This window comes from Pristis pectinata, chromosome 2 (genome assembly GCF_009764475.1).
Source record: "Pristis pectinata isolate sPriPec2 chromosome 2, sPriPec2.1.pri, whole genome shotgun sequence".
Taxonomy (NCBI): Eukaryota; Metazoa; Chordata; class Chondrichthyes; order Rhinopristiformes; family Pristidae; genus Pristis; species Pristis pectinata.
The window spans coordinates 32,336,279-32,361,061 of NC_067406.1; the positions used below are offsets into that span (position 1 = coordinate 32,336,279).

General features: G+C 39.8%; 1 protein-coding gene across 2 annotated transcripts in view; it reads right to left on the minus strand.

The window, feature by feature from the left end:
- ccbe1 (collagen and calcium binding EGF domains 1) overlaps positions 1 to 24,783 on the minus strand; it is a 259,242-nt gene that overhangs the window by 30,840 nt on the left and 203,619 nt on the right. For both annotated transcript variants that reach the window (XM_052045498.1, XM_052045489.1), the window contains exon 3: positions 9,896 to 9,948. In XM_052045498.1, coding sequence (XP_051901458.1) covers positions 9,896 to 9,948 — 53 coding nt within the window. The remainder of the gene's footprint in view (positions 1 to 9,895; positions 9,949 to 24,783) is intronic.

A 24,783-nucleotide genomic window follows, 5' to 3' on the forward strand; every position in this document is an offset into this window, starting at 1 on the left:
GGCTCACTGTTATTGAGACGAGAGGTGTGTTGTGACTCATTGAACTGGGGAGGGCCAGATGCATTTCATACCTGTTCCCTCGGCTTTACTCCAGCCAAGCTAGTACAGCTTAACACAGCCCAATTTAAGTGGGGTCACTGAAATTAATGCAATAATGGTAAGTGAGGCAAAGTAGCTTTTTTTAAATTTTATTTGAGACAATGTTTTAAATATACTTCTAAGCTACCTTAGTAGTTTTTTCTAATTTATTAGTGGTGCTTATTTTTCATTAGTTACATTTTTTCACTTGTTACTATGTTAATATAGTTAGCAACTTGATGGTTAGTGTGGACATGGTGGGCCAGAGGGCATGTTTCTGTACTGTATGAACTGAGGACAGGGTTTTACATCTTGCTGCCTGCCCCATCTTGCAGTGTAACTTTAGGAGTCAGCAAGACTTTAGGAGCTGCACAGCTGCAAAAGGTCAGTGTGACCACAGGATTGTCATGGGGAGCGATTGCAAGGCACAGTGTGGGTTGGGCACATTCCCCAAGCACAGGAAGAATATTCGTGTAGGTTCACACAACAATGCCTGGTATAAGGAAGTATAAATACGCAGAAAGATTTGAATAATCTGTGCTCATTTAATGAGAAGAACACAGATAATGTTATGCATTACTTGGAATGTGTAAAATTAAGAAAGGATGGAGGAGAGTTAACAAGGTCAGGCTGCTATAAAACAGAAAATGCTAGAAATGCTCTCACATTATGCAGCCACTACATTTGCACCTTTAGTGGATCCTAATGTAACAAACATGAAGGATGACCAAACACTCGTCTCAAACACCAAACAAAAATGAAGGATAACCAAACACTCAAAGTGTATCAACTGACCACAGGTGATCAAGGCTTGCTGTATAAATATGGTTTACACTTGAATTCTGGGCTGGGTACAATTGCTACAGAGTTTTTGATGCTTCTTGTTTCCGTGAGCCTTCAAAGGACAATGTAACTGCAGCTGATTAGTTAGTCTGAAGCCAGCATGCTGACCCGAGGTAAATAAATGGTTCTGGTATGATGTTTGATCACATAATAAGTAAGCAAATACGCTCCCAGGAACAATTTTATGTTGGGAGGTTTCCCTCATTCTTCTGGTATTTCAAAGTGAATAACTGAAGTTGTAATTACTAAAATATGGATCCTGAAATGATAGCATTGGATGACCTTTTGTTCTTAAATAAAACTGCATAGATTAGCTGATAGGCATATCCATTGAAAGATTAACTGGCACAAATCCTATTTAAAATGGGAAGTGGGGTTCTGTAGAACACATTCGAACCTGACTTAAGATAGTAGCAGAAAACCACAATACTTCATTCATTCCCTGAATAAAGTTCACACACACGAGGTGAAGTCAGAGAATGGTCTGCATGCATAAATATACTTTCGTATCACAGCCTTCGTGATTCCAGCCCCACACAACACCATGGGTTCTTGTCAGTCTTAATGATGGTGGGCACAGAGCATGAGGGAGCTAGAGGAGTGGACAAGGATGTGTGACCTTCTCTGTGAATGGGCAGCAAAGTAGATTTCCCAGTTTGCTGTCATGCAAGCTTTGGATTCATCAGTGCTTGACAAATTTAGGTATGGTGGAGGCTGCCTCCCAGTGATAATCGCATTTCACTTTGGCTTTGGATGGTGCATTAAACCAAACCTTTAATTAACTATGTGCATTAAATATTCTTCAGGAGAGGGTCATTCCTGTCTCATCAAGAACTATGTGCTAATAGAAAGTCATCTTTTCTTCTGTTTGCTTGAAGCTTCTAGTTTTGTTTCACATTGCCTAGACTTCCCAATGTCCACACAATTTGTAGTAGTGCCGTGGCGATGAAGGAGGTGATCTTTCAATTGGTTTCAGAGTCAGTTCTGATGTTGAAATTTGATTTAAATTTCAAAAGAGATAATCTATCTTCTGTTGCAGCATTAAATGCAATGATTTAAACAATTTCAGAAGAGGAATTCCATACATATTCCACTACATGGGCTGATAAATGGCAAGTAACATTCTCACTGCAAAGGCACCAGGCCTTGAATTATCTTCAATTAAAGAGATTCTAACCATGTATCCTTGACTTTCAATGACATTACCATCACCAAGTCCCACACCATCAATATACTGGAAGTCACCATTGACCAGAAGCTCACTGGACCAGTTCTTCAAAACATCATGGTTGCAAGAACAGGTTAGAGGTGAGTGATTCACCTCCGGGCATCCCAAGATCTTTCCATCATCTGGTGAAATCCTTTTCACTTGCCTGGATGTGCACAGGGTCAACATCTTTCAAGAAGTTATACACTATCCAGGACAAAGCTCCTCATCCAGCATTCTAAATATTCTTTTCTTTCTTTTTCAATCTTTTTATTAGTTTTCAAATTAATACAGATTAATATATAACATCAATGTTTGTATACGTAATAAAAACAATAAGGTATATAAAAAAATCTGTAGATCCAATGATCTCTTAGTGAATGAATATAATATAAAAAAAGGAAAGAAAAAGATTTATTATAAAATATAAAAAAATCCCCAAAACAATAAAAAAATGTATAAACAATATATCAAACCAAGCTAAGCTAAAAAAAATTCAAAAAAAAAACAGAAAAAAAAACTGGACTAAAATTTCTCAGTAGAAACAGAGTAATATTATGTCATCAACTCCATTCCTCTAAGTTGAAAGGTTATTACAAGGTGATCTATATCATGTAAAAATATTGAATAAATGGACTCCAAATTTCCTTAAATTTAAGCGAAGGATCAACAGTACCACTCCTAATTTTTTCCAAGTTTAAACATGATATAGTTTGAAAGAACCATTGAAAAGTAGTAGGGGGTATTGGATCCTTCCATTTAAGCAAAATGGATTGTTCGGCCATTAAAGTAACAAAGGCAATCATACGGTTAGCGGAGGCAGATAGATGGCCAGACTCTATCCTTGGTAATCCAAAAATTGCAGTGATAGGATGAGGTTGTAAATCAATCTTCAATACATTTGAAATAATGTTAAAAATATCTTTCCAATATTTTTCCAAAAGAGGGCAGGACCAAAACATATGTGTCAAAGAAGCCACATTCGATTTACATCTGTCACATGTAGGACTTATATGTTGATAAAAACGAGCTAGCTTATCTTTTGACATATGGGTCCTGTGAACTACCTTAAACTGTATCAAAAAATGCCTGGCACACATTGAAGATGTATTAGCTAAATGAAGAATTTTCTTCCAAGTCTCTGTAGGTAAAGATGTCTGGAGTTCACTTTCCCATTCATTCTTAATTTTGTCCAGTGGTTCTGAACGAATTTTCATAATTAGATCACAGATTATTGCTATCAAACCCTTCTGACAAGGATTAAAACCGAAATTTTTTTTCCATAATTTCAGTTTTGTAAGGTGTCGGAAAAGAGGGTATAGTAGCTTTTAAAAAATTTCTAATCTGCAAATATCGAAAAAAGTGCGATCGAGGCAAATTGTATTTGTCAGACAATTGTTCAAAGGATGAAAAACAGTTATCAATGAATAAATCATGAAAACATACTATTCCCTTCCTTTTCCATATGGAAAATGCCAAATCAACTCTGGATGGATGAAAGAAAAAATTAGATTGAATGGGACTTGATAGATTAAATTTATTCAATCCAAAAAATTTACAAAATTGAAACCATATTCGTATTGTATGTTTAACAATTGGGTTAATCATATGTTTACTTAATTTGGTAAGTGCAAAAGGGAGTGGAGCTCCTAAAATAGAAACTAATGAAAATTCAAGTACTGTTTGGGACTCAAGGTGTACCCAATTGGGGCGTTGAATTGCATCTGAATCTTGTATCCAAAAAATTAAATATCTAATATTGATTGCCCAATAATATAATTTAAAGTTAGGCAAGGCTATACCACCATCCTTTTTTAGTTTTTGTAAATATTTGTTACTTAACCTTGGGTTTTTATTCTGCCAAATATATGAAAGAATTTTAGAATCAATAGTGTCAAAAAAAGATTTCGGAACAAAAGTTGGAATCATTTGAAATAAATGTAAAAATTTTGGTAAAATATTCATCTTAACTGCATTAATTCAGCCTACCAATGATAGAGATAGTGGGGACCATTTAGTAAATAATTGTTTAACATGGTCAATTAAAGGTAGTAGATTAGCTTTAAATAAGTCCTTATGTCCCTTGGTAATTTTAACACCTAAATACATAAAATAGTCAGTTACCAATCTAAAAGGTAATTGGCTATAAATTGGGGTTTGCATATTTAATGGCAAAAGTTCGCTCTTATTAAGATTTAATCTATAGCCAGAAAAAACACTAAACTGATCTAATACTGATACTACTGCGGGGATAGATTCCTCCGGATTAAAAATATAAAGTAACAGGTCATCTGCGTAAAGAGATATCTTATGAATCTTCTGTCCACGAGTAATACCACATATATTTGAAGAATCCCGAAGTGCAATAGCCAAAGGTTCTAAAGCAATATCAAATAATAAAGGGCTTAATGGACAGCCTTGTCTAGTACCTCGAAAAAGCCTAAACAAAGGAGGTCTTTGATTATTAGTAAGTATTGAAGCCATAGGTGCATATTAAATCATTTTAATCGCAGATATAAATTTAGGACTAAAATTAAATTTTTGAAGTGTACTGAATAGATATTCCCATTTGACTCTGTCAAATGCCTTTTCAGCATCTAGTGAAACAACATATTCTGGAATTTGGGATGAAGGGGTATATATAATATTCATTAATCTCCTAATATTAAAATGCAGATAACGATTCCGAATAAATCCTGTCTGGTCTTCAGAGATAATTTGTGGAAGAACCTTTTCCAATCTAAAGGCCAATATTTTGGAAAATATTTTGGAATCTACATTTAATAAAGAAATAGGTCTATAAGATGCACAATCAGTGGGATCTTTATCCTTTTTAAGAATTAAAGAAATAGTTGCTTCATAAAAAGGTTGTGGTAGTTTACCCACTGATAGGGCATCTTTAAAAATTTTGGCTAACCAGGGAAAAAGAATATCAGAAAAGGATTTAAAAAATTCAGCTGTATATCCATCAGGGCCGGGTGCTTTACCCGAATTCATTGAAAATATTACTTTCTTTATTTCTTCCTCCAAAATGGGAGCATCTAATGTAGAGCATTCATTACATGAGGGAGTCTTCAAATCTTTTAAAAATTCATGTATTAAAGTAGGATCCTCAGGGGATTCTGATTGGTATAAAGAAGAATAAAATTCTTGAAAGGATTCGTTAATTTGAACATGATCTATTGTATAGGTACCATCTGGTTTACGAATTTTATTAATCTGATGTTTAGATATAGTAGCTTTCAATTGTTTGGCCAATAATTTACCGGATTTGTCACCATGTATATAAAATTAACTCTTGTTTTTAAGTAGTAGATTTTCAATTGAAGATGTTAATAATAAACTATGTTGTAGTTGGAGTCTTGTTCTCTTTTTGAAAAGCTCTAGATTAGGAGTAACAGAATATGTTTTATCGATCTCTTTAATCTTGTCAGCCAATATACGTATTTCGTTATTAGTTCACTTTTTTCAATCCAGCGGAATATGAAATAATTTGACCACGGATGTATGCTTTAAACGTATCCCATATTATCCCACTGGATATTTCTTCAGTAAAATTAGTCAAAAAGAAAACTGAAATCTGTTCTTTAATAAATTGGACGAAATCTAAGTCTTGTAATAGCGAAGGGTTAAATCGCCATTGTCTGACATCGAAGGATAGATCTGGTAATTTAATTGACAATCTCAATGGTGCATGATCAGAAATGGCAATTGCATCGTATTTGCAGTCCATAGTAAGTAGAGCTAGTCTAGCATCAATAAAAAAAATAATCAATCCTCGAGTAATTATGGTAGACATGAGAAAAGAATGAAAATTCTTTATCAAATGGGTGTAGGAATCTCCAAACATCTAAAATTCCAGATTCAACTAAAAAGGAATTAATGAAGACAGCAGATTTGTTTGGAAGTGTAGGATTTGTTTGGAAGTGTAGGATTTGACACAGATCTGTCCATCGAAGGGTTTAGACAGCAGTTAAAATCTCCACCCATAATCACAGTGTATTCATTTAAATTAGGAAATAATGCAAAAAAATGTTTAAAAAATTCAGGCTTATCTACATTGGGTGCATAAACATTAACCATAACAACTTTTTTATTATAAAGTAGACGAGTAATTAATAAAAATCTACCATTTGGGTCTGATATTGTCTCATAATGGACAAACGAAATTGAGTAGTCTATAAAAATAGAAACTCCTTTCACCTTTGCTTGTGAATTTAAATGGAACTGTTGACCCCTCCAAAATCTAAAAAAAACGTTGATTATCTTTCATCCTGATGTGAGTCTCCTGAGCAAAAATGATCTGAGCATTTAATCTATGAAAAACTTTAAAGATCTTCTTGCGCTCAAGCAAATTGTTTAAGCCATTAACTTTCCATGAAATAAAATTAATAGTCTTATCCATTTTAACAGATTAAAGAACATATGGTATGTAAAGGGTTAATCTTGGTACATAAGGATCTTACCAACAGGAAGAAGTAAAAAAGTTCAAAGAGGAAGCTGATACGACAACAATTTAGAAAAAATTGTAGTTTAGCCCAGAAGAATAAAAACCTAAAAACAGCCCCACCCCCTCCCCCAACAGCCTGAAAACTGGCCAACAGACAGCCAGAAAGATACCCTCTAATTGAATTAACCCCAATTCTATTGGTGGCGGTAGTCCAAATTAACAAATATAAAAAACACCCATGTTTAGACTAAGAATGAACAAGATAACCCAAACAGAAATATTGAAATAACAACAAAGTTGTGGAACTAAAACAGAGCCAAAGGGCATTAACAGTCAACATCTAAAGAATACAGTTTAATAATTATTTCAGAAAGAAAGCAAACGATCAGGCATGGTTAAATTCTTAAATATAATAAAAACAAAACATTAAAAATATTAAAAGAAGAAAAAAGAGAGGTTTAAATGTAAAAATTAATTAGATAATAAAGCTAGTAAGTCGTAATTCAAAGGAAAAACACTGCATCTCTTCCGCATTTCTTAGCTTTTAAAATTAAAAGCTAGTTCAAAGGAAATTGCTCGGCTTCTTGAATAGATTTAAACCATTTACGAGATTTATCAGTGTAATTCGTAGCCTTGCTGGGAATAATGATGCAGGATGATAATTGCTTTGATAGAGATGAGCCATAATTGGTTTGTAGGTCAGTCTTTCTTTCATAACTTCTGGGGCGTAATCTTCAACTATTCAAAACTTCCATTGTTTAAACTGAATCATTCCACGACGATGAGCTGTATGAATCAAGAGTTCCTTGATGCTGACAAAATGAAATCTCAAAATTACTGGCTGAGGTTTTTGATCCGGAGCAGGTTTGAATCTTAATGCTCTATGAGCTCTGTCCAGAATGGGGTCAGCAGGGAACATATCGGAAACGAACACATCGACCAAAAGTTTAGAAAAGAATTCCATAGGGTTACCAAAATCGGTGTCTTCTGGAAAATTGATAATTCTTAAATTTTTCCTCCTGCTGCATCCTTCCAGGTCGATGATCCTCTGTTGTTGCTTTTCCAGGTTTTGCTTGGTCGTAATTAGAGCTTTTTCAAGTGAATGAAGTTTGGCATCTCTCTCTTTATCGGCTTGGCCGAGTTCAGCAATTAGTTGCAGTTGTTTGGCATTCTCCTGGATAAGAGTATTTTGTTTTTCTTCAAAGTCCTGTAAAATGGACCTCAGTTCGGCAAAGCTCCAGTCAAACTTTCTATCCAGATTAGAAATAGCTTCCAAAGTAGGTTGGTCTCCATTACCTTTACCATTAGCTGACACTTTAGATCTGGTATTCATTTTAGCAGTTAAAAATCAAAATTAAACTTGTGCCAGTATTGTAAAAGACTTATTAAATAGTGGTAAATAATAGATTGAAAAGTGCTTGGACCAAAGCCAAGTTATGACTTAGTCCATCAAGCACCACCAACAGACTCCTAAATATTCATTCCCTCCACCATCAGCTTCCAGTGGCTGCAGTGTGTACCATCTGCCATATGCACTGTAGTTACTCCCCATGCTTAATCATATAGTCATAGAGTCATACAGCATGGAAACAGGCCCTTCAGCCCAACTCATCCATGCTGACTGTATTGCCCAGCGAGCTGCGTGTTGGAAATGCTTCTCCAACAGCAGCTCCCAAACCCATGACTTTTACTACCAAGAAGGACGAAGACAGCAGGTGTACAGAAACTACACCATCTCTTTCTCTTTTGTCTGCCTCTCTCTATCATCCAGCTGAAACTATCTCCCAACTCCAACACCCCTCCCCTCCCCTACCTGGTGCAACCTGCCTGTCATCCTTTACTCCTCCTCAGTCCACTAATCACCTTCGGCTCCTGTCTCACCACTCCCCCTCTTCTTTTTATACTTCTCCACTCTCAGTCCTGATGCAGAGTCCCTTCAAAATGCTGAATAGCAGGTGAGAAGAAAATGTTTCTAATGGTGGAATCTTGTTGAAGCTAGTGCAAATTGCATGGATATCATTTGAGGCAAGGAGAGAATGTGTTTAATGGTGGAATCTTATTGAAACTCATCCATATTCTGTTGCATGGGGAAGCTGATGGGGTGGAGCTGAGGATGAGAGGAACTTTATCCTTGTTCTGTCCAGGTGGAGGGGCAATGAGAGAAGAGGAGTGTGAAATAATGAGATGCATTCAAGAGGCAGTGAAGAAGAAGGTGGCTTCAATTGCATGTCTATCTACTCACACTATAGGTTTAACTTTGGTGTGAAGATATTTTGCCTTAATGAAAATCTTCATGGGTTCAAATTTGTTCTCTGACGTTTATATTAATTGCATGATTTTATTTTTCATATTCACTTTTGTGATCTGGGCATCACCGGCAAGGCCAGCATTTATTTCCCATCCCTCAATGCCCTTGAGGAGGCAATGGTGAGCCATCTTCATGATCTGCTGCAGTCCTTCAGGTGAGGTATTTCCACAGTGCCATTGGACGAGGAGCTCCCAATGACAATGAAGAAATGGTGATATACTATCAAGTTGAGGACCAGCATGTCATCTACCATCTGGTACATTGCTTCCTTTTGGACTCAACACAGAATTCTATAACTTCAGAAATCTTGCTTTCTCTGTCTGTATAAGAACTGGCCATTGCTGTTGTAAGTTATCCACTTGTGAGATTGGCTCAGCTTTTCTCTCTCCTGACCTGCTGGCTGCATCCTTCACCCCTGTAGTTTGCACCTTTTCTTGTTCCTTATTATGTATTCTCAGTCTCTAACTGCCCATATTTCATTGATTTTGCTCATGGAATGTAGAACATAGAACAGTAAAGAACAGGAACAGGCCCTTTGGCCCACCATGTCTGTGCCGACCTTGATGCCAATCTAACTAATCCCATTTGTCTACACATGGTCTGTATCCCTCTATTCCCTGCCTGTTCATGTTTCTGTCTAAATGCCTCTTAAATGTGGCTATCACATCTGCTACTATCATATCTCATTTTCTCCTTAACTGTTCCCATTAACCCATCAACCTGATGACCTCTGTACTTATGCCCACAGAAACACTGGCCTCATCCTTTCATCGATATTTCCTTTGCCTATTCCTCACTCCCCTCTCTACTCTAAAACTTAAAACTAACTTGTTTTCTCTCTTTCTCAGTTCTGATGAAGGATCTTTAACCTGGAATGTTAACTCTGTTTCTCTTTCCATAGATGCTGCCTGACCTAATGACCGTTTCCAGCATTTTCTGTTTTAATTTCAAATTTACAGCATCTGCAGCTTTTTGATTCCCTTCTTCAGAAAGTTGTTAACATTCTTACCTTCTGGGATACATTGGCCAAGGACAAATTTATAACCTCGACAGCACTTCTTTCTGTAAATAGAAAATCAATATTTATAGCACAGAACAGAACCACATATGAATTCATTTAAAGCTATATGGTTTATTTTAATTGAAACTTGAAATATGTTCTTTGAAGTGTGTCAATTAGCACTTCTTATATTTGTTTTATAAAATCCTTGTGTTTAGTCTAATGAATTGCTATCCAATAGAAATGGTTAATTAACTGCTGAAAATTATAATTTGCATTTCCAACAGAAGATTATCTTGAAAAAAATCCGGTTAAGAATAAAGTTCCAGTTCCAGCATTCAGTGCAAAACAAATTAATATCTTCCCTAAAACTTGAAAGTATCTTTGCAATATTTATTATATAGATCACCCAGTAATTTTCACTGGGGAATTGTAGAAACGTATTGTGTCACTTATTTACTTTGATAACGTAAAAATAAACTTTAGCCATGGGAAAACTATATTTAACTTCCATGTACAGGCACAAAGTCCCAGAGCTTTGTATCCAAAATTCCTAGAAAAGCCATCTGGCATGTAACCATCCAGAAACAATATCAGCTTTTTTCTAAAACTTAACAGGATTCCGGGAATGTGAACAACTGAGCATCAAAGGTAAACAAAATAAAATTGCATTTATTAGCTTAGCTAAGTGAAGCCTTTGTAAATAAGGTGCCACTGCACATAGAAGTTACTAGATTTTTAAAGTTTTCTCCTGTCATTACTTCAGTCTCCTTTGCTCAGGCTTCAAGTAATTCTCTAAATAACAGTGATGTAAATCTTAAGAGAATCTAAGCCATTCTTGTAAATGTAGTTAACTGATACTGATCATGGGCTTATGACCAGAACTGTGTGAAAACTGATCGAGGTTTGAACAGGTTAGATAGTCAATTGTGTGGCTCAGAGAGTGTTGTGGGATGAAGGAATTTAGGGTCATGGGACATCAGCATCTCAACTTGGGGATGAGCGCGAACTCCATCTTAACGTGGGTGTCATGGCAAATCAGATAACTGGGGCTGCACACCTGGCTCCAAACAAAAATAGACAAGGGAGAAAGGTTCAAGTGAGGGAAAGGTTATAAATTTAAAAGGAAAGTTTGAGGTCATACAGCAAAAGTTGGGGTAGTGGTAAATAGAGTGAGACAGAAAAGGTCAGAATTCTTAATAGTAACAGTGCAATGATAATCAAAGTCAGTTCAAGGAAAAATGACTAAAAACTTAAATTAAAGTTGTTGCATCTGAATATATGAAGTATTTTTTAATAGAACAGTTGAATTAATGGTGCAAATAGAGAAAAAAAAGGTTTAACCTAATAGCAATTGCAGTTGTGTGGTTCATGGTGATTATGGGTTGGAATTAAATATTTTGGTGTATTTGCTGATTAGAAAGGACAGACAAAATGGATCAGGAATGGATTAGACTGAAAAAAAATGACAAGATTTGGCTAGGAAGATCAACAATTGGAATTGCATGAGTGGAGATTTGAAATAACAATGAACAAATAACATTGGTGAGAATGGTTTACAGACTACCCAACACCAGCAGCACTAGTGAGAAAGAACTGATGAAATAAGAAAACTTTGTAGTAAAGGTAATACAATAATCATGGGTGTGTTAATCTTTATATAGAATGGGAATATCAAATTGTCTCTCAAAAATAGTTTCAAAAAGCTGAGGATCAGCTAGATAAGAGGCTGTCCTAGAGCTTACCTTCTGTATTGAGATAGCCTTCACCAGCTTCTCTCAGCCAGCACAACTACCACTAGTGTGATTCTGTCTAACCTACTGCAGACATTACCTTTGTTCTTTCTACCCCAAAACCTCATCTGCGACTTAAAACATGTTTGATTTCTAATTTTTCTCAGTCCTCATAAAAGGACATCTACCTGAAACATTAACTCTGTTTCTTTCTCCACAGATATTGCCTGACTTGAGTATTTCCAGCAATTTATTTTTTATTTCTACCACCATGTTCAATGGGGAAGGATCAGAACTGACCTAGCAGGCCAGATAAATACATTTATGAGGTGCTGTAATCCATCAGTAGCAGGAGAGATGCAATCCATCATTATCTGTAATTTCACTGCCTAGTGTGTCCTCACTTTACAATTTCCATCTTGCCAGTTTCACTGAAGAAAGTAGAAGAACATGATTTAGATTTCTAGCATCCATGATGTTTTGCTTTTGTCCTCAGAAAATGAAACAGTCTTTACTTGCCTGCAGGAAAATCTAGTTAACCAATATGGCTTGGTCAAGCATTATTTGCATCAATCAGGTGCTAAACATTAACCATCTCCAACAATCTTTATCATCCAGTGGCTTTACCTATACCAGATTCCCACCATGGAATGGGGTGAGAGTGGGGGGCAGATGGTATGGTCACCATTGACTAGAAACTTAATTGAATCAGCCACATAAACACTGTGGCTGCAGAAATAGGCAACAGGTAGGATATTCTACAGTGAGTGGTTCACCCCCCAAACTCCGCAAAGCCTTTCCACTATCATTGAAAACTGTTTCTGGAGTACAATAGGGATATTTTCTGCTTGCCTGGACAACTCCAACAACACGCAGAAGCTCAGTATCCTCTAGGCAAAAGCAGCCCACATTCACCACCTTAAACATTTCCTCCACCCATCCATGGAGCACAATGGTTATAATTTATATCAATTACAAGATGCACCATAGAAACGTAATTTGGTTTTGTTTAACAGCATGTGGCAAACACTCCTTTTACCATCTAGAAGGACAAGGGAAGGAAGCATGAAGGAACACTTCTACCCAAAACAATGTGCTATTTTAAATTGGAAGTACGTTGCTGTTCCTCCATCAGCACTGGTAAAATCATGGGACTTCCTGACTAACAGTACTGTGAAGAAACTAAGAATGGGCTTTAAATGCTGGTCTTCCCAGAGACTCTCATGAATGAACAAATATCGCTGGGATCCACAGGAAGGGGTGTTATAGATTCCTGAAGGAAGTGTAGGGAAGGATGAGTGTGGAGTGGATAAGGGCGAGCAAAGACTGACGGCATCAGATTTCTGGCTGCACGTGGTGTGTGAGCATCACCGATGTGGCTGTCAACAAATGTTTTTTTGTCAGCCCTGTACCAACTGGATAATCTTCCTCTGACCTCACAAACCCACAAGGGAGCAGTCTATATGGGAACATATACCAGCATAATTTCCTTTCATTTTAAGCAGTCCTAGAACAGTGTCAGTACTGTTGTGGAAAGGACCTATTTAAAACATAGAAAACTGGGTCAGCTAAGAGTAGGGAAATCGATGGAAACAGAAGAAAAATGTGGAAAGAAACAGAAGGACATGCTGCTGTTTTCACATATAACAATTATTTACCTCTCCACAACTTGCACTGAAGTTTGGCTTCATAACGCTCCTGCTTCAAAACTGTTGATAAAATTTCTAGGAACTACGAGGAAACTGACAGCAAACTCTAATATTATAAGTATTAATGTACCAAATTTTATAAATCCCATTGTTTCAAGCTGACCTCACTTAACATATTATGTTACCATAAGTAACATTTCCACATTAAATGGCGGTATTAAAAGGAGCAAATGTTTCTGAAAATCACAAATAGATAACAATGAAAATAGGGAATGAATGGAAACTGAAAAAGAACAAGTTGTAAGCATTGCCGTGAAAGCATATGAAACAAATGTTATTTCAGCTAGATTTCAACATTGTCATGCAAACATACTACATTTGGAATTTTTTGCAGGAACTAAAATCAAAACCATTCAAAATGTTAAGATTCTTAAAACCTAAGTTCAGGGAATTGCCACAGTTGAAAGTATCCACCTGTCTGAAGCTGACATAAGGTATTAAAGTGGAAGTGATACACTTACTTATGACAGCTGAGCACTGATTACATTTGCACCACTGACCTTGTCTCTTGTGAAATATTAATCTTTCTGTCAGCATCCATTATGCAGAATCCCCTGAGCAGCCTACAAAATACCTTAGGTAATTAGCTTTAGGTTTTCAGAATCTGCTAAAGATATGTAAATTGAACACATAATTCTAACAAGCTTTTTTCTTCACTGTTGCTAATGAGAGCATGTACTTGTTTTGGTGACCTTTTGTAACTGAGGAATATTTGGCTGCTTCATCTAGGTGAACTAAATGAGCATCAGAACATTTGATGTTAATGTCATAGGCAAAAAAATTCCACAGACTCCCACACTGAGGTGGCACTCATGCAGGGTCAGGAGAAGGTCATATAATTAATCTCTGACCAATAGGCAATCACTTCACTAATGTTGAATCTAAGACTGTCCAGAACATGCAGATTCAGGCACTCTACCCAGAAACACGTCGGTTCACTCTCAATATAAATGTGTTCAGTTTAAGTCCATGTGGAAGGAGAAATCTTGAGCTTGGAAATCCTTGGGAGTCAGCACACTTCTCCCAGATGAATCCCTGAAACGGGCCTCATTGTGCTCCCAGCAATGCTGTCTGGAAACTAACATTGCAAGTCAGTACCGATCATATCTGCAATCTCACTTATTTCTGGGGCTCACACTATGGAATTATGGCAGAAATGCACCAGAAACCCAAATACTTTTGCAGCCACATTTCCTACACATGCCATAGAATTACTCGAACAAGAATAACTCCTACATAACTATCGCTGATGGGTGTCTCTAGGCAGGTCACTGATTGGTGGTGGAGGCAGAATATTGGTAAAGTCAATCAGTACTTCAGGTATAGGTACCAACTATTGCTGATGCCCAGGCTGCTGGTGGCGTTTTAATCTATTCTCATCCTAGCTCACATTGAGACTCTTCTCACTCATTTCTTGTTCATATCTTCCTGCTCTATCTATTGATGCTGCTGCCTCCTCCTCTCACCACTGTCCTGTCATCCCTCTCCTTCTCCTCCTTCATGCATACTCATCACTGCCCTTATCTGGTAATAGCCTGATTTTTTTTTAATACTGCATGGACACAGGCCCTTCAGCCCAATTTGTCCATACTGACCAAGGTGCCCATCTAAGCTAGTCCCATTTGCCCATGTTGGATCCATATCCCTCTGAACTTTTCCTGTCCATGTACCTGTCCAAGTATCTTTCAAGCAGTCTTTGCTAGTGTGTTGCCTGGGGACACCCAGCCCAGCAGAGGTATTTGTGTGAAGGCTAATTTTTGAATACATTGACACTCTGATTGCAACAATGTGCATGCCTTCTGGCTTTTGGTTGCCATTTCCCACCCCACTCTGTACTAGCAGAGCAGAAGGGTTGGCTGCATGTGCCTGTACTGAGGAGGCACCCACTATTTTGAGGTCATGGATACTTTGAGTTAACAGGTGTACTTAGAGGCTCCAAACAGGATCGAGGCTTCAAGATCAGATGACAACATCTGCTGCAATATCTGTTACAGAAGGATGTGATACTTATGGAGAAAGTGTATCCTTTGTGGGCAGTGGAGGAGTAAACTTACCCACAAAGCTCAGCGAAGATGTCCCCTGGGCAACCCCTGCACCATAATTTTTTTTACAATCTTTCCATCCAACACCCACCCCCCAACACTGTTTGACCTCAGACCGCCACAGAGAGATCACTTTAAAGTTCTATCTATTTCCAATGATGCTGCCTGTCTATCCAGTGGCAATGTCTGCGAAATGTGCAAGTCAGGCTTTCAAGTAAGAATGGCCTAATCCCACAATTTTTTTTGGCAGCTTAATAATGCTAACTTTAGCACACACTTTGTAAACCAACCAAAGGCGTTACTGCAATTTCTAGGTGTTATTGCCCATGTCAAGTGCAGGTAGTTATTATCCATGAGAAAAGTTTCTCAGTTCACCTCAATAAAAACGATATACCAGAGTGAATGGTTCAGTGAAATGGGCTTTAAGATTTTGACAAGTTTAAGTAAAGCTTTGATTTTTAAAAAAAATTCTCCATTGTGCATTACACTGCATGGTACAGTCCCAAGGTTAATAGAATTGATAACTGCTGTCTATATCCAGTATTTATCTGATCCAAATTCTTTCTTGACATGCACCAGTAGCTGAACCAGGTCAGGACACTGAAGAAACTGTCAGATTTGAAAGAACTGCTGATTTCTCTGTTTCTGAGGAGCTGCTAATGTTTTCCAAAACCAACCCCACCTTCGCCCTAACTCCTCATCCAAGTTCCATTTCACAGTGCCTATGATTCAATGGTTTTAAAGGTCAAACTACATTCTGTACAGCCTGAAAAAGAGAGAGGGAAAGAGCATATCTATTGTCCTTAAGTCCAATTTGGAATGTGTATAATCATAGGCCAAATATATGTGTTCCATGAATATTGTATTAATGAAATCTCCATGTTTAATTAAGTACTTTGTTTATTATCCATGCAGAGATTTCTTGCTAATTACATTAGTTCATATATAAAGGCATAAAGAAAGCTGGTTTGCCTCTTGGGAGTTATGGAATTAATAACAAAGGAATTAATTCTTTTGAATGTGCTATCTGGTGACACCGTCTTCAAACCAGATGTTGGATGGTGTTCCAAAGAATTTACCCACAGTTAATCACAGATGAGAAAAGTAATTAAAATCAGACCACATCTGTCAAATAATATGAGGAATTATATGCAAGATTATATAAGATATGCTTTCTAGCCAACACCTCTATCTGTAAACTATCAGACTCAGTGCCGACATTTCCTGGATCAGGATCTCAGGATTTATTTTGGGAGTTCCATTGCTGACTCCGCCAAAGTCTGTGGAATCATGTGCATGGGGAAGATGGATACAAGTGCCACTGTGGCAGCATCTTAGGCTGCTGTCTGCCTTATGTGGCTGGTAAAACCAGTCCCCATTGATAATAGGCAGAGCTGGTTTTATCCCACTCACATCCCCTTTCACCTCCCTGTCTAAGACAGAATGGAGTAGATATTTGAAAAGGAATAACTATTCCTTGTAGCTTTAGACCATATTCCTGGTGTGGGCTCAATTGCTTGAACCCCATTTTTCACCCATCCAGAGGCCTGGTCATTCAGTATACCAGCCTCTACAGAAACCCTGGATCCTGACTGAGCCAGACTCGAAGGAATGACCAGCCTTGGGATTCCCTCATCCCTACTCCTTGGCCCAAGAGGCTGTTTGCTTTTGGATGAGGTAGGTGGAGTTAGAAACTCCAGAAAGTGGCAGAAACTGAACATATGTAAAGTTACAGCTGGGGACCTTTGGAACTACTTGAGATAGTTCTGATCAGAGGCAATCAAACTGAAATATTAACTCTATTCTTCTCTCCTGCATGCTGAGTATTTCCAGTATTTTGTGTTTTATTCTGGAATCCTTTATGAGTTCATTTGATGAAAGTCCTCTGAAAGTTATAAATACTGTAAGGATGCTTCTTTTAAGTCAGGGGCTCAGATGGCTCGGTTAGATTGTCCTTTGTAAAACTGGACCATCTAAACGTGAAGCCACAATGGCAGTAGGAATGCTACAATTGGTCCTGAACCCAAGGAACAGAAGCAGCCCAATTGGCTTCTGAGCTGACACATGCTTTATATAGACAATAGATTATTTGCTCTTTGAATGCTGAATCTATGATTGCTAAAAGCTTCCAATTACTCATCACTTCCAATGACTACTGTTGGGAAGTTTGAATGTCATAAAAGGGGAAACATAACTCAGCTGTGATGTCCTATCAGGATAAGTTGCCCACCAACAGTCACTTGTAGCTTCCACTTGAAGAACACCCTTTTTACCTAGGTGCCCGAGGTCTCTGTACCCCAGACTGAGGTCAGCACCCACAACGAGGAACAGTCACTTGTTCACATCATGAATTAATACACTAGCCTAACCTGTTCTTCCACAGCCCAACATCACCTCTGTGCTTTTGAGTACTACATCTTAGGATGCAAAACCAAGGATCCTATTTCCAATCCACCACCATCAATGCAACCCTCACCCACATCTCCTCCATTTCCTGCATGTCTGCCCTCACCCCATCCCCCCAAACATAACAGGGATAAGGTTCCCTTGTCCTCACCTACCAACCTAAGAGCCTCCGCATCCAACATATCATTCTCCACAACGTCCACCATCTCCAACAGGATCCCACCACCAGGCACATCTTCGCCTCCCCTCTTCGGTTTCTGCAGGGACCGCTCTCTCTGCGACTCCCTTGTCCACTCTTCCTTCCCCACCGTTCCCCTTCCCTGCAATCGTCCCAAATGTTACACCTGCTCCTACACCTCCTCCCTCACCACCATTCCAGGCTCTAAACAGTCCTTCCAGGTGAGGCAGTCCTTCACATGTGAATCCATCGGTGTTATTTATTGCATCTGGTGCTTCCAGTGTGGTCTCCTCCACATCAGTGAGACCTGACACAGAGTGCGGGACCGCTTTGTTGAGCACCTTCGCTCTGTCTGCCGTAACATCCAGGATCTCCTGGCGGCCAGCTATTTTAATTCCACTTTCCATTCCCACACTGACATGTCTGTCCATGGCCTCCTCTACTGCCAAGTTGAGGCTAGATGCAGATTAGAAGAACAACACCTCATATTCCATCTTGGTAGTCTCCAACCTGACAGCATCAACATAGGTTTCTCTAACTTCCAGTAACCACTCCCCTCTGTTTCCCTCCCACCCCCTTTTATTTTCCCTTATCCCTCTGGCCCCATTACCCCTTCACTCTCCCCTCCCCTGCTCTCACAACCTGCCCATTACTCACACATTCCTCCCTCTGGTTTCCCACCTCCTTCCCTTTATTCCTTGGTCTACTGTCCTCTCCTATCAGATTCCACCTTCTTCACCCCTTTGCCTCTTCCACCTATCACCTCCCAGCTTCTCACATCATTCTCACTCCCCCCCCCCCACCCACCTACCTATCTTACCCCCTCACCTGGATTCACCTATCACCCACCAGCTCGTGCTCCTCTCCCTCCTTCCCCCTCGCCCCTCCACCCACCCTATTATTCTGGCTTCTGCCCTCTTTCTTACCAGTCCTGATGAAGGATCTCGGATCGAAACGTCAACTGTTCATTTCCCTCCATAGATGCTGCCTGACTCACTGAGTTCCTCCAGCACTTTGTGTGTTGATCCTATTTCCCTTTCCCTTTCTTAAGACTCAATTTACCTGAGCCACCAGGTTTAATCATCCATGTGGCTGCACACCAAGGTCCAAATGCTCCATTTGCAATCTTAATACCTAAGGACTATTCGATTTTGGCGCAACATTGTGGGCCAAAGGTCCTTTTCCTGTGCTGTACTGTTCTATGTTCTATTTCCATTTTTATTATTTCTATAAGGTGTTGCCTCATAGAGTTGTACAGCAGAGAAATAGACCTTTTGTCCCACTATATCCATGCCATATCTATGCTGCTCCTCACATGCCCTATTGTACAGTGTGTTGGTGAGGCCACACCTGGAGTAATGCATACAGTTTTGGTCCCTTACCTAAAAAAGGATATATTAGCACTGGGGCAGGCCAAAAGATATCCACTGGGCTAATTCCCAGGATGAGAGAATTGTTCGATTAAGAGAGGCTGAACGTGTTGGGTCTGTATTCTTCGGAATTTAAAAGAATGAGGGTCGATCTTATCGAAACATACATGATCCCAAGCGGGTTTTGACGTGGGGAGAAATTTTCACTAGAGGGAGAATCTAGAACAAGGAGACATGGTTTCAAGATAAGTGTCATTTACAACTGAGGTATGTAGAAATTTCTTCTCGTGGAGAGTGGTGAATCTCTGGAATTTTCTGCTCCAGAGAGTTGTGAGGTTAGCTCATTAGAAGTACTTAAAGTGAAGGTAGATGAATTTTTGAAAGGTTGGGGTTGAGGGGTATGGGATCTGGCATAAAGGAGGAGTTGAGGGCTGAGGTATATCAGCCATGATCATATTGAATGGTGGGGCAGGTGGTGTACTCCTGCTCCTATTTTCTTCTGTTCTCTGTGCCAGCTCGCACAGCTCTCCCACTGCTTTCACATCCCTACTCCTCTCCTGCCTGCCTGCCATGCTGGCTATTTAAGCCAGAGGCTTGCCAACAATCCTTGAGAACCCCAAGGATGACCCCACCCTAATAAAAAGAGCGTCCCAAGATATCATCAGGAGAAATGATGGAGAAGCTGTGGCTAAAAATCCCCGGTACTCATCACCCCAGTCTACCAGGTCCCTGAGGTCCATATGACACTGGGCCCTGGACCAGGGACACAACTGGATCTGGCTCTCAGACCACTTGGGATGAAATGAGCAGGCCCCAGAGACTTAGGGATCACGTCAGGCCTTTTTAGAACCACATACAGTTTAATAAAACATATACAGTACTAGTGGGTGCAGGTTTCTGCTGTATAATACTGGAGTACAGTGCAGTTGGTATTGGTACTGGTTTATTATTGTCACTTGTATCGAGCTACAGTGAAAAATTTGTCTTGCATACTGATCATACAGGTCAATTCATTACACAGTGCAGTTACGTTGAGTTAGTACAGAGTGCATTGAGGTAGTACAGGTAAAAACAATAACAGGACAGAGTAAAGTGTCACAGCTACAGGGAAAGTGCAGTGCAGGTAGGCAATAAGGTACAAGGTCTCCAGGTTGATCATGAGGTCAGAGTCCTGCTTGTGGGAAAGGAGGACCAGAACTGTAGCAGGTGGATCAGCAAGCAGTTCCTGGAACAGTGAGGGGATGTGGATGAAGCAATTGTGAGGCAGTGTGTAGAAGAGTGAAGGAGAAGTGAATGGAGTAATGAGAATGCAGTGGAGTGGGAGTAGAAAACTAGTGAGTAGAGCAGTGAGAGTGTGGTGAGTGGGACAGAGAGCAGGCAACCAATGCGGCAAAGAGGGAGCAAAGAAAGGGCATTGAGTGGAACAGTGAGGAGGGTCAGTGAATGGAGTGGCAGGGCGGTGAGAGGAGTGGGCAGCAGTGGAGTGGAGCAGAGGGGGCGGTGAGGGGAGTGGGCAGCAGTGGAGTGGGGCGGAGGGGGCGGTGAGAGGAGTGGGCAGCAGTGGAGTGGAGCAGAGGGGGCGGTGAGGGGAGTGGGCAGCAGTGGAGTGGAGCAGAGGGGGCGGTGAGGGGAGTGGGCAGCAGTGGAGTGGAGCAGAGGGGGCGGTGAAGGGAGTGGGCAGCAGTGGAGTGGAGCAGAGGGGGCGGTGAGGGGAGTGGGCAGCAGTGGAGTGGGGAGACAGTGAGGGCCATGGGGGCAGTGAGTGGATCAGTGAGCCAATAGTGCGCAGGCTGTTGAGAGGGGCAATGATATCTATGGCATTTTGTCCTTAAGTGTGAATAAAAATATTAATTTCCAGTGATGTTAAAATAGAATTGGTTTCTTGTAAGTGGGCATCAGAGGTGGTTTCCATTGTTAATCTGGCCCTCAATGTAAAAGACTGGTGCACCAAAAGCTTATGTTAAATTTTACTTCTCACTGATCTTCCCATCCTGTTGGCTTATCAAGGCCCTCCTGAAAAGCTTTATATTATTTTACTTAATTTGTTATTTTAGATAAAGTACTGAGACATCAATTTTGCTCATTTATTATCACTCCTATTTCTGGATCCTGCACATGTAAACCGCACTTTGCCCCAGTCCTGAAAGGCTGCCTACTGCTTTGAGATACTAAACAGATCTTGCCTGTGTATTCAGGTGGACTTCTAAGATCCTACTGAATAATCTCAGAAGGACGGGGAGTAAACCAGTTCTGTCATCTTTCCATGCTTTTTTAAAGAATATGGCAAGAAAGAATGCTATCCATATTTTTATACAGATTTAATTGCAAAGTGCAATAGCAGTCAGAGGCATACAGATCCTCTAATGTGGTATGTGATGTACATTTGTCAGTACTTTTTCTAATGTCTCAGTGAACTGCGTACCATAGCTAAATTAAATATGATGGAAGAAGAACAGTGGTTGTGACACATCAAAACGTGATCAGCTTCTTAGACCCAGTAACATTTTGCTGCTCCAAAAATATTATTCCCTTGCTAGCATAGCACAGTGGTGCAGCCAGCAGAGCTGCTGCCTCACAGCTCCAGTCACTTGGATCTCTGGTGCTGTCTGTGTGAAGTTTGCATGTTCTCCCTGTGACCATGTGGGTTTCCTCTGGGTGTTCCAGTTTCCTCCTGCATCCCAAAAACATATGGGTCGGTAGGTTAAAATGACCACTGTAAATTGCCCTTAGGATGCAGTGAAGAGTTGATGGGAACATGGGGAGGATAAAATGTGTTATAAAAGGATATACTGGCTTTGGAGGCGATGCAGAGGAGGTTCACTAGGTTGATTCCGGAGATGAGGGGGTTAGCCTATGAGGAGAGATTGAGTCACCAGGGATGATACTCAATGGAATTCAGAAGAATGAGAGGGGATCTTATAGAAACTTGTAAAATTATGAAAGGGATAGAAAAGATAGACACAGAAGGTTGTTTCCACTGGTAGGTGAGACTAGAACTAGGGGACATAGCCTCAAGATTTGGGGGAATAGATTTAGGATGGAGATGAGGAGTAACTGCTTTTCCCAGAGAGTAGTGAATCTGTGGAATTGTCTGTCCAGGGAAGCAGTAGAGGCTACCTCATTAAATATATTTAAGACACAGTTAGACAGATTTTTGCTTAGTAGGGGAATTAAGGGTTATGGGGAAAATGCAATTGACAAGTAAAATTTGACACAGGAAAACAAAGAGATATACAAAATGATCTTATTGAATGGTGGAGCAGGCTCGACAGGCCAGATGGCCTACTCCTGCTCCTATTTCTGATGTTCTTATGTTAGGGTAGGATTTGTGTATAAATGGACTTGATGGATTGAAGTGCCTGTTTCGATGTTGTATCTCTTTATGACTCTATGACTTGATGGAGGTAGATTCAAATTTAACATGATACATTTGTTTTAATAACTCCAGTCTATTCTACAACATGGTGTTTTTGTGTTGACTCATTCTATCTGCTGGTGGATCTGTTCAAATGCAACCCTTGAAGCCCAGTGACAATTCTCCTTTTGTAAGATATTAGATTTATTTCCCTTAAATTAATTTTGTGGGTCCAATGAGATTCTGATTCCAAGGTAGATCTTTAAGCTGTGTAAATTATTGGAAAAGAAAACAAAGGATTTTTTTCTGTTTAAGAGCCAAAGAACTAAGTGATGTTGAATGAGTGACTGCAGGTAAATTTTGAAATGACTTATTACATAAATCTGGAAAGCTCCTGTGTTTGAATGGCTCCCTAGTCCCAAGATTAACAGTTAATTTTAAAAGGCTGTCTTATCTTTGAAATATTTTTATCACTCTGTGGGGATTGTTTATGTAGTCATTCATTTTATGTTTGAGGTTTGCCTCCCACCACTTAATTAGTTTGTTCAATGTGAGTACCAGCAGGAGTCAGGATGTGATAGCATCTAGCTTATACAGGAAATAAGAGATGGTTGTGTATTGTACCCTAACAAATGTATCATTCCCTTATTTAATGAATGAGGGCCTCCCTTGTTCTAGCTATAAATTTGTTATGTAAAACTCTGTTGCCCTAGATTTAAGTTGCATCGTCCCTCTGTAGCTGGATCCTTGACTTTCTAACAAGCAGACTGCAATCAGTGAGGATAGGCAGCAATACCTCCAGCATGATTATTCTCAACACTGGTGCCCCACAAGGCTGCGTTCTCAGCCCTCTACTCTACTCCCTATACACTTATGGCTGTGTTGCCAGATTCTGCTCTAACTCCATCTACAAGTTTGCAGATGATACCACCGTTGTAGGCCATATCTCAAACAGCAATGAGTCGGAGTATGGGAAGGAGATAGAGAGCTTAGTGGAATGGTGTCATGACAACAACCTTACCCTCAATGTCAACAAAATAAAAGAGCTGGTCATTGACTTCAGGAAAGGGGGCGGTGTACATGCACCTGTCTACATCAATGGTGCTGAGGTAGAGAGGGTTGAGAGCTTCAAGCTCCTGGGAGTCAAGATCACCAACAGCCTGTCCTGGTCAAATCATGTAGAAGCCATGGCCAAGAAAGCTCACCAACACCTCTACTTCCTCAGGAGGCTAAAGAAATTTGGCTTGTCCCCTTTAACTCTCACCAACTTTTACAGATGCACCATAGAAAGCATCCTGTCTGGATGTATCATGGCTTGGTACGGCAACTGCTCTGCCCAGGACCGCAAGAAACTGCAGAGAGTTGTGGACACGTCTCAGCGTATTATGGACACCAGCCTCCCCTCCTTGGACTCTGTCTTTAGCTCTCGCTGTCTTGGTGAAGCAGCCAGCATAGTCAAAGACCCCACCCACCTGGGTCATTCTCTGTTTTCTCCTCTTCCATTAGGTAGAAGATACAGGAGCATGAAGGCACATACCACTAGACTTGACAGCTTCTACCCCGCTATGATAAGACTATTGAACAGTTCCCTTATACAATGAGGTGGACTATGACCTCACGACCTACCTTGTTGTGACCTTGCACCTTATTGCACTGACTTTCTCTGTAGCTGTGACACTTTATACTCTGTACTGTTATTGTTTTTACCTGTACTACATCAATGCACTCTGTACTGACTCAATGTAACTGCACTGTGTAATGAATTGACCTGTACGATTGGTTTGTAAGACAAGCTTTTCACTGTACCTTGGTACAAGTGACAATAATAAACTAATACCAAATACCAATACCCATTTAACCCCTTGTTCACCTGCCTACTCTGGCTTCACATTAATCAACATCCCAGGTTTAAACTTTAGATCCTAATTTTGACATTCCCACATGGCTTTGTGCCTTTCAATATCTGTAATCATCTCCAGTCCTGCAGCCATTGGAGGTATTTGTGCTCTTCCATTTCTAGACTCTTCAGTTTCCTTGCAATTAAACACTCCACCTTTCCTCCAGTGCCTTCAACTGCCAAAGCCCTGAAATCTGGAACTCCCTT